The 10,719-nt window shown below is 36.8% G+C and overlaps 1 protein-coding gene across 1 annotated transcript in view; it reads left to right on the forward strand.

Annotated features, from left to right (window-relative positions):
• The window catches only part of LOC117108294 (GATOR complex protein WDR24-like), a 17,249-nt gene extending 6,540 nt beyond the window's left edge, over positions 1-10,709 (forward strand). The window contains exons 6-17 of the mRNA XM_033250273.1: positions 227-358; positions 989-1,199; positions 2,939-3,042; positions 4,386-4,580; positions 4,698-4,941; positions 6,030-6,312; positions 6,737-6,790; positions 6,955-7,102; positions 7,214-7,316; positions 8,383-8,468; positions 9,530-9,636; positions 10,075-10,709. Of these exons, the coding sequence (XP_033106164.1) occupies positions 227-358; positions 989-1,199; positions 2,939-3,042; positions 4,386-4,580; positions 4,698-4,941; positions 6,030-6,312; positions 6,737-6,790; positions 6,955-7,102; positions 7,214-7,316; positions 8,383-8,468; positions 9,530-9,636; positions 10,075-10,210 (1,803 nt within the window). The 3' untranslated portion in view covers positions 10,211-10,709. The remainder of the gene's footprint in view (positions 1-226; positions 359-988; positions 1,200-2,938; positions 3,043-4,385; positions 4,581-4,697; positions 4,942-6,029; positions 6,313-6,736; positions 6,791-6,954; positions 7,103-7,213; positions 7,317-8,382; positions 8,469-9,529; positions 9,637-10,074) is intronic.
• Positions 10,710-10,719: the final 10 nt, after the last annotated feature.

Raw genomic sequence — 10,719 nt, forward strand, 5'->3', positions numbered from 1 at the left:
GTCTCATATTATTTGTTATAGTTTTATTATTCATTATTTTCACTTGACTCGCATAAATAATTTTGTTCGAAGAACATTTATATGCAGTTGTACTTCGCAGCACTTCACTTGCAATTTGCAATTTCTAGTTCTTAAGTTTATAAGCTAAGTAATAATATTAATAATGTTCGACTTAGTAGATAAATATAGAGAGTATAGTATCTAAATAATATTTTTTATATTGTAGCTATGGGATTTGAGAAAAACAGATAAATCTATGCTTAGTTACCCAACGCATTCTGGACCTTCCTTTGGAATCGCCTGGCACCCAGAGGAAACAAACTGGCTGGCTACATGTGGACGAGATAAAACCATTAAGGTTAGTTGATTCAAAATTCTTAATGATTATGTCAGATAATACACTGTCTGAACAGACTCCAATTAAATGGGGAATGTCTCAGGGCTCAATCATTGGTCCCCTAGCATTCCTCATACTATATGGCCTGTATTGGAACATTAGTAAACCATTTTGACATCCCTAACAGTGGCGTATTTAGAGGGGAATGTAAGGGGCATATGCCCCCCCCCCCTCTATTTTTTGTATATCAGAAAATACCAAGCTAAAGAGTAAAAATCAATCAAATACAACATCTAATTAAAGTGCTAGAGTTGTAAGGAGATTAGCCCATTGCATCGCTCCCACAGGCTCTTCCCTGAGACTCACAGTTCACACATTAGATTAGCCCCTTGCATCCCTCCCACAGGCTCTTCCCTGAGACTCTCAGTTCACACATTTATGCCCCCTCTTTCTTTCAGGGCTGGATCCTCCCCTGCCCAAGTTCAATTTATAAGCAAATGTGGAATAGTTTACTTGGATTCAAACCAACATTATTCAACATCAAACAGCTCATAATTGCCATAGACTCGTTGAAGTGTGCTTATTTGTGTACCCAAGTCATGTAAATGATCTCTAAATGAGTCTATTGAAAACTTTGATTTACCCATTTAGATTTGGAGCTGGGATGGACATAGTAAATACCTAACTCAAGAACATGTGATCAACACTTTTGCACCTGTCTCAAATATCAAGTGGCGAACTCAGCGAAAACATCACATTACAAGCTGCTCTTTAGCAATTGATACTAGTATTTATGTCTGGGATATCCGTCGTCCATTTGTTCCATTAGCGATGTTTGATGAACATAAAGATGTAGTTACAGGTATGGATCTGTTTTTCAGATGTAGCCTAGAATGTTTCACATGGTATTGCGAGATGATGTTTGCCCTACCTGACGTGTTATAAGTACTGAATTCTCAGTACTTTTCTAAATGCTTGCCAAAAGTGATTTTTGTGTGGGAACCGAACCCACAACCTCCAGGTAACTAGCCTGATGTCTTAACCACTTGACCATAGAGCTTGCATTACAAAATTCAAACTTCCAACCACACAATGACGAGGGCCGAGTTGACGTGAGTGTGTTGCGTAAAAATTTGTGAACCATGTATTTGACCTAGTTTGCGCCAAAAAATACACCAGTGAGCCAAGGCAAGGAAATCTGTTTCTACTACATGCATTCATTTTCTTATTTAATTTCTGTTTTGATACTGAATATATTCAATCAATCAGTTAAATCAATTAATCAATTTTCTTTTTCTATGATCTATCCATCCTTTTTTTTGCACTTATCCAAACTTCCATGGAAATCTGCCTAGTAATATGCATGCATAGTGCTTCCATCAAGCAAGCTCATGGACAAGCTCTCGCGTGCTTCTCTGATTCAGACATACCGTACTCGCGCGAATAAGCACCCCGTTTGAATAAGCGCCCCTCTCGAATAACCGCCCCTCCTAACGTGAAAATTTCCCCCGTTTGAATATGTGCCCCTTCTAATTTGAATAAGCTTATCATAAGGTTATTTTCTTAGCAAGTCAATAATCCAATCAATCCTGGGACTGTGTTTGTTGGCATGATTTGAGCTGCAGAATGGAAACACATTCTTCTTAGGTCAATATCAGAATGAGGATATTTCTCTTTTGACAGATAAGAGCTCCGATTCCTGGACAGACACTATATTTCCAAATTTACTCTAGTTTTTACATATTTTTCTATGCCTAGTCCTACTCCTCTTTTTCTTTTTCCGACCTTTAGCACGTTATCTTCTGAGTTTTCAAAAAAAATGATCCCGCCATCCTGCTAATCTCATTTGACCGATGGCCAACAAGCTAACCACTACCCACCACCACTAATTGCACCTGCTATTTTGCTGTTATGTAAATATTCACGCATTCTTGTCATGAGCCAGTTCTCTGGAGGATTTCTTTTCCGCCTAACCACCATTCGTAATGTCCTTTTCATTCAAAAAGCATCTCTTGAATTTAATAATTTCCCATAAGAACCCCTCGATTTTCATCTATTTCCATAAGCGCCCCCTTAGTTTCAACTCTGTTTTCATAAGCGCCCCGTATAAATAAGCGCCCAGTTTGAATAAGCGCCCCTCAGAAAGTGCAAAAAATATTTTAAGCGCCCGGGCGCTTATTCGTGCTAGTACGGTAGTCTAGAGACCTTCAAGTAGGCCTTATCATTTAATTATTTATTAGCAGGGCATTTTACTGGGACTATGAAATATTCCCCGGTGGTAGGTGGCGGGGACTTAGCTGGGGAGGTTCGTTAAAACAATGCCCCGCATTGCTGGGACTTTCACATGCACGTAACCGTTTTGGAAATTACATCCCCGGCTAAGTCCCCGCTAGGTCTGGGGGGCCGGGACTACAATTGAGAAGTGCATAACAGTAAATAAAAATTCATTATGGTGAAAATATTTTTGGTATAATTTAGGAGTATAGTTTGGATAATATGTTTTTTGGGTTTTTTTTTTTTTGGAGGGGTTGGGGAGTGAAGGTGAAAGATGAAGAATATGTGTTTTGGCATTTCAAGAATCATATGTTCTTATTCTTAAAGGACTTGCTTGGAGAGATGACTCGCACACATTTATATCAGGAGGCAAAGACAGCATGTTGATACAGCATGTTTTTAAAGATGGCAAAAAAGCAGAAGAAAATTCAGTGAGTACTGTACCATACAAGTTAAACTTTCTAATATTTGAAAATGGCATAATAAAAAGATATATTAAACTTAAATGAGAAAATGTTAAAAATTGGTTTCTCAGTATGTTTAAGCAAGTTGTTAGCTTGTATTTCAAAATTAGGAAAAAATATTTTCCACTGCTAATCAACAGAATCATTAATACAGTAGAACCCCTATTGAGGAGACACCTTCAGGACCAAAAAAGTGTTTCTTTAATAGGGGTGTCCCAAAGGGGAGGGAGGAGGGAGGAGGGAATTTTCTACTGTACTGTAATAGTGTTCCTATATTATAGTATTTGCATTGACCTTAGTAATTAGTATACCGTAGATCCTTGAATAAGAGCCACTCCAAAATAAGCGGCACACCAAACATGATTTTTTTTTTCTCTAGGCACCGCTCCCAAATAAGCGGCGCAGTGCTTACTCAGGATTATTCTATTTTATTCATGCTTATCTTTATAAACCTTTATTTCCAATGATGTAAGGCCTATAGTATGATAGGCCTACCAAACTATGGGAATATGTGAATAGGTAACATGGGAACGGGCGTGGAAATGCCATGCCAATTTTTTTTTATAAGTGTCGCTCTCGAATAAGTGCTGCTCTCGAATAAGCGCCACTTTCGAATAAGCATCGCACTAAAGCCACGGCGCTTATTCCAGAATTGACAGTAATTGTAGTTAGAAGTATATAAACCAGTTAGAATTGAATTACTTCAATCTGCATCTTATTTGAAGTTCATTTTTTAAATGAAAAATTTAATATTTCAATTTAATTTTTAAGGGTTAACATTTGTTTTTAAGCTGAATGTGTACCTCTAAATCAACGATCCCCTTAGTCAATGCTGGAAGTGGCAGATCATGGTAGACCAAGCCCAAGCGATGGGCCTAGGCCCCTAGAAGGCCTCTCAAAATTCTTTATATTTTTTAATAAAAATCAAATGAACCTTAATCACATGAATCTCTGAATCATTTAAAACTAACTTCATTACATTTTAGACGATTTAATACACTCCACATTGGACTCCGTTGGAGTGGAGTGGAGTTGAATAGCTTGGTGGTTAAGATGCTTGCTTTTCAGTCCTATGGTCCTTTGTTCAATTCCTGTCATAGTAACAGGATTTTTCTCAAGACCAAAAACAACCCCACTCCCTAGCCTCATAAAGAGACTTGGTCTATGTAGAGCATCTTGTGTGTTTGTTTGTCTTGTGACGGGCATTGCCAATTTGAAGGGTGATTAACTTCACTGTTTGGCATATCATTGGCCCTAGTGCCTAAAGCGGAATTTAAAAAATACTTAATTTTCGTTTTTGTATGCACCAGAGTCCAGTAGGCATCGGTATGAACATCTATGGTACCATTTGCCAGGCTGTTTGTAAGCAAGTACTTAAGAAAGACACAGTCTCATCTAGCTACCAGAACACCAGGCGCCCTATGATATTCCGAAGACAAGATGCAGAACCACAAGCCAAAGATTTTGACAGTAAAATACTAGTATATGAAACAATTGATGATAAGGTATTGGAGTGGATTTCTCTTTGATAATATAAAAAAAAAACATAAAATATAAAATGATTAACTCTTACACAATTTAATGCAGTAACAATTGATATAACTTTTAATTATTGTATTTAGTTTCCAGAAATATTTATGAAAACAGCAAAACTTTACAAATTGCGAGGGCTTCCATTTGAGCAGCTTTGTGAGCACAATGCTAATGTCTCCCGTAGCTTAAGCCGTCATCAGGTAACCCAGACATGGCTCATGCTAAAATTGTTTTATATTGAAACATCAAACACAATGAAGAAACCTGTTGAGTCTTTTGCAAAGAGTACAGCAGGGGAGAATCACCTAAAAGGATTGTTTGAAGCTGAGAAAGGTATATTTATATTGTTTAATAGCTTTAATATATTGTTTAATAATATATTGTTTAAATACTTTCTCACTTGCATGGGAAATAATTGTTACTACTGTAGATCCAAATCAATTGTCACAAATTCCTGCTTATTCACATCAACAGTAAATTGCACCTACAGATCGCAGCAATAGTCACGCTACAGATCACAGCAACTGTTTGCACCACAGATCACAGCAACTGCTAACACTACAGAACACAACAACTGCTAACACTACAGATCACAGCAACTGCTAACACTACAGATCACAGCAACTGTTAACACTACAGATCACAGCAACTGCTAACACTAAAGATCACAGCAACTACTAACACTACAGATCACTGCGACTGCTAACACTACAGATCACAGCAACTGCTAAAACTACAGATCACAACAACTGCTAACACTACAGATCACAGCAACTGCTAAAACTACAGATCACAGCAACTGCTAACACTACAGATCACAACAACTGCTAACACTACAGATCACAGCAACTGCTAACACTACAGATCACAGCAACTGCTAATACTACAGATCACAGCAACTGCTAACACTACAGATCACAGCAACTGCTAACACTACAGATCACAGCAACTGCTAACACTACAGATCACTGCAACTGCTAACACTACAGATCACAGCAACTGCTAACACTACAGATCACAGCAACTGCTAAAACTACAGATCTCAACAAGTGCTGACACTACAGATCACAGCAACTGCTGACACTACAGATCACAGCAACTGCTAAAACTACAGATCACAGCAACTGCTAACACTACAGATCACAGCAACTGCTAACACTACAGATCACAGCAACTGCTAACACTACAGATCACAACAACTGCTAACACTACAGATCACAGCAACTGCTAAAACTACAGATCACAACAAGTGCTGACACTACAGATCACACTAACATTATACAGACTCGCAACTGATGTATAAAAAATAAACTTTCTTGCATAGGAACCTGAGTCCACTTCTATTTTTGTATTTACTTTTTATTAACATAATTTTAATTTACCAATTATTTAATAAAATATGCATGTGTTTTTTAACCTAGTCCTGAACAAGCCATCAGATAAAAAGTCATCATTGACAAATGTTACGGGATTAGACTCTACAACGGGTATAACTAGTGATGAATCACAAAGTGACAGCGAGGTTGATCCTAAGTTTGCTGTTGCTGCATGCAACCACAAACAGAATCACCAACAAGGTGGCTATTTCTTCCAAGAGAGTGAGGATGATGAAGAGTATGGTGATATTCAAGGCACCGATGGACCCGATGAATTTGATGAGCTACCATCTGAGGCTTTCCTACCAAGACATGAGCTCATTGACAGGTGTGTGGGTCGAAAAATTGGAGTGTAATTGGGCATAAGATGTGCTAAAACGCAACAGCTTAGTGTGGATGAAAATTTCCCAGGCAAAAAAAATATGGAATGAAATTCTCTAGGCACCAATGACCCAAACCCAAATCTTCCTCATCAGAAATTGTGATATTTGGACAGCTTTGTCCCTCTTAGAATTCCTTACCCATATCCCCTCTCCCATCCAGTTGAACAAATCCTGGTGTCACCAAAACAAATGCTGAACGTTTATTCAAAATTGTAATAAACCCACTGGCACTTAATAGAAAATTGTTTGGTGCCAATCTTATTCAAGAAAATTCCTTATTTGATCATTTATAGTACATTAGCCTCACATCTTTGTTCATATAACGTGTATTTCTTTCAAAAAACTTAATGTTGTCCTCTGCCATTCTAGACCACCTTCACCAACCTTATCAAAGGAGAGGTCTCGTCCAGAATCACCAGTCAGGTAGGTTGAAAATTATTCCTTCAAAACACAATTGATTTTGTCAGTTTTGTTGAACTAGTGACTGAAAAATTTAATTAATATTTAAATTGCGTACTTTGTGTACATTGTGGTAAGTTATTACCTTTCAAATTTATCTTAAATTTATTTTTGCTTATTACCATTAGTGCTGAAGAAGCTGAAGTCTGCAATGCATTTGTTTCCAAGTTACAAGACTCTGTAATTCCATCTTACAAACCAAATTTTTCTGGTCCACAACTCATGGCCAGGTGTCAACCAATTATTGTTGACATGTTGAAATTCTATGCAGAACAGGTAAGAAGTTATTTTTTGATATTTTAATCTAATTAGATATACAGTACTGTATAAATAAAACAAAAATTTGTTAAGAAGTCTTGAATCATGATTGTTCTGATTTGATTTCAGGGAGATGTACAAATGTCAGTATCAGCTCTGATTGTACTTCAAGACAGAATCCGGGGAGAAATAGATGATGAGATGCAGGAACACTGGTTTACTTCTTACATAGGTAACAGCAAATTCATAAAAAAAAAAAAATATTATATCACAACTAAGTAGATCCTTGTCATTTGATTGGTGGATTTAATATGATGTAGCATTGAGTATTTTCGTTATGACCAATATTCTATTTTTGTTTTGCGTCATTCTTATATATTTTACAAGTATTGACTGCATGAGGAGAATGGTGAAATCTATTGCCCCGAGGTGATGTGGAGGTCGTAGCCTCTCTTCCTGACCAGGGCCAATCTCTTTTGTCGTAGAGGTCGCAGTCCCCTCTACCGTCAGAGCGATGGTGGGGCCTAGAGTTTGCACCATGTGACAGGTCAAAATAGTACTATTTTTCAGGGGAATAGTACTTTCTATTGCCCGCTTCCCAATCAGATGCCTAGAATCTATGTAGGAGGTATATAAAACTATAAAACTAATTACTCTTGCTGACGGGTGGGTTGTAACTACGCTAGGCTAATTTTTCTTTGTCGCTCGCGTAGTGTTGCATCTCAGATTTTGGTTGTCTTGGAGAAGAAAAAGTACTATTAAACGATCGTTGACTAGTACTCAAATAACCATTAATAGTCATTTTAAATCAATCTCATGTGACCTGTTTTCAACCAATCAAATTAATATATACAGGTGTTGTATAATACTTTCTATTGCCCACCTCTTAACCAATCAGATGCCCAGAATATATATGTGTATTGTTTTTATATATATGTGTATTGTATTTTTTGTTTGATTCATTGTGTCCCATTGTATGACCTATTTGTTGTAAAAGTATTAATAATTAAAAATGAAAAAAAAAAAAATAATAATTAATCTATTTTTATCCAGACAACAGAAAAGATGGACTGCTCCATTCACATTGGCTTTGTTGAATAGACTATCCATCTTTCAACTCATGACAGTTTTTTAAGGCATATGTAATACAATATCAATTATGCTATTTAATAAGTAATTATATTTGCAACTACTGATCGACTGTCAGGTATACCTGACCTGTTATGACTTTTCAATGTGCTAGTTACGTGAAGGCAAATTAATACATTGGGTATCAAAGTTTTGGTCATTCATTGCAGATCTTCTCCATCGCTTTAAATTGTACACCTGTGCCAATGATATCATCAAACTCTGTAAGTTAGAAAAAGTTGGCAGTATGAACCAGGTGAGTTCAACTTTCACCTCTGTGAATATGTTAATGAGGTGAAAGTTCAAATTTCACTTCATTAACATAATAACTGTATGCATCTAATACAGGATTCAAAACCTTATTCACAAGATAACAAGTTTTAGATCTGGGATTACGTTGTTTTCTTTACTTAATCCGGCATCTCTCTCTTCTGAAGGTTAATCATGTTTTACAGTTTTAAAATCAATATACATGTATACTTCAAGGTACTCGTATTTTCTATAATCAGATTATTGTTGTAAGTTGTTTAAGTTACTTTTGCAATTCAAAGGGCCTTGGATAAAATCCTCTAAAACCTTAGAGGTTGGTTGCTGTATTAAAGCAGTCTTCATGCTTAACTGGCGATTGTCATCACATAGATAATACTCTATAATTATATATGTTATCAATTAGCTGCCTATTTTTTTAGCTTTTTCAGAGGAGGCTATAATTTGGTCTATTGGTTATCAATACAGCTTTCTTCTCGGGCAAAACATGTTGATGAGGATATAGAAAGACCCATAATTTGAAATAACTGACCTACCTATTATTGTAACCTTTGTAGAGAAAAGCCTAAGCTTAAGCCAAAACATCTTATTATTCAATAACTTGGCAACAAATTCATGCAAATGTGTGACAGAGTGTTTGATGTACAGCAATTTATTGCTACATTCATTCCTGTATAATAACATGCTATGGGGTGGTTGTTAGTTGAAACAGGTTTTAGCTGAAACAATGAGTGACTTTGGAGACTCTCTGTGTGGTAAAGCTTGCTATAATACCTAAGATTAATGTAAGAGCATTTTATAGCAGTCTAACAGAGTGTGTCCTAGTACAACTAAAACATTTCTATGCTTCCTAATAGCAGTATTTTAATAGAGCATTGTATATGATCATATCATTTTCAGGTCATTATAAAATGTTAATGACCGAAATATGTTCTTGCTGCTACTTCCATACTGCACAAATAGAATTGAATGTGAATCATCCTGTAATTAACAAGTGTACTTGCCATTCAACCTAAAAAACATTCAAAAAATATTTATTTTCCTCTCCAGCTCTCCACAGTTATCTACACTAAATGTAACCGATGTCAACATGATCTAGAACATTGCGGATGGGCCTGTAGGCACTGTAACCACCAGACAAATACCTGCTCCATTTGGTAAATTCAACAGCTAATCTAGTTAAAGATTCTTTTCTACTTGTTGCTTTTGCTAAATAGTAAATAGTAATTATCTCCTTTGTTTTCTCTAAAGTCGTAAACAATGGTCTGTCACCTACCACAATACCTGTACCTGTTTCTGAGGACTAGCGCTAATGTACCATAGTTTCTCACTGGATTTAATCTTACCCTTATGTTTTTTGTTAAGCACTATCTCAGTGTAAGACTACTTTTAAATTCAGAAGTTTAGAATTAGTTCACTTGAGCGTTAGACCCATTCTCTGAAAATATTCCTGCAATTATAAATATGTATACGGAACTATAATATGCCTAAAGCATTACATTCCAATGTAAATTATACAGCACTGTATCCATAACGATTAATTATCTCCTGCATCGGAGAATAAATAAATACAACAAATATTCTTTCTATTACAGCCATCTACCTGTAAAAGGGTTGTACGCATGGTGTCAGGGTTGCAGTCATGGTGGCCATCTTTCGCACATATCTGATTGGCTGAAGGACAACAAAACATGTCCCACAGGGTGTGGTCACATGTGCGAGTACATCTGAATGAACTGAATTTCAATTATCAATTGAAGCATTCCGGTCTTCAATCAGCCGCTGCTCTTCCATTAACGAGAGCAGTTTAACTCAGTCGGCTAAACTGGTGGTAGCCACTGTGTGCACCGTTGAGATCTCTAGGTCCCCGGTTCAATTCCCATTGCTGCCTTTCCTTGTCTTTCAGCTGGGGGTCTGAAATGCAAGTTAAATGAAATTGCACTATCTTTCGGATGAGATGTTTAAGCCGTTGGTCCCATGTGCATAATTATTAACGCAGAAAACTATTCGAAATAAAGTAGGGGATTGTCTACCGTTGTGCTGCCTATGCACCACCAGAAGGACCCTACTGGAAATAAGTCTTCTCCTGACTTTCGTAGGTTATCATTGGTGTTTACATTGAATAATCCATCCATCCCAACTACTGTACTAGAGTATGGAAGCATCATCATTAGGTCTTCTATCAACTAAGAGAGTATGATTATTTATGTGTCAAAAGCAGCTGTATTGGACCTGTCTCT

The sequence above is a fragment of the Anneissia japonica genome, unplaced genomic scaffold (assembly GCF_011630105.1).
Source record: "Anneissia japonica isolate Jap-2015-1 unplaced genomic scaffold, ASM1163010v1 scaffold426_len1935630_cov189, whole genome shotgun sequence".
In the NCBI taxonomy this organism is placed as follows: domain Eukaryota; kingdom Metazoa; phylum Echinodermata; class Crinoidea; order Comatulida; family Comatulidae; genus Anneissia; species Anneissia japonica.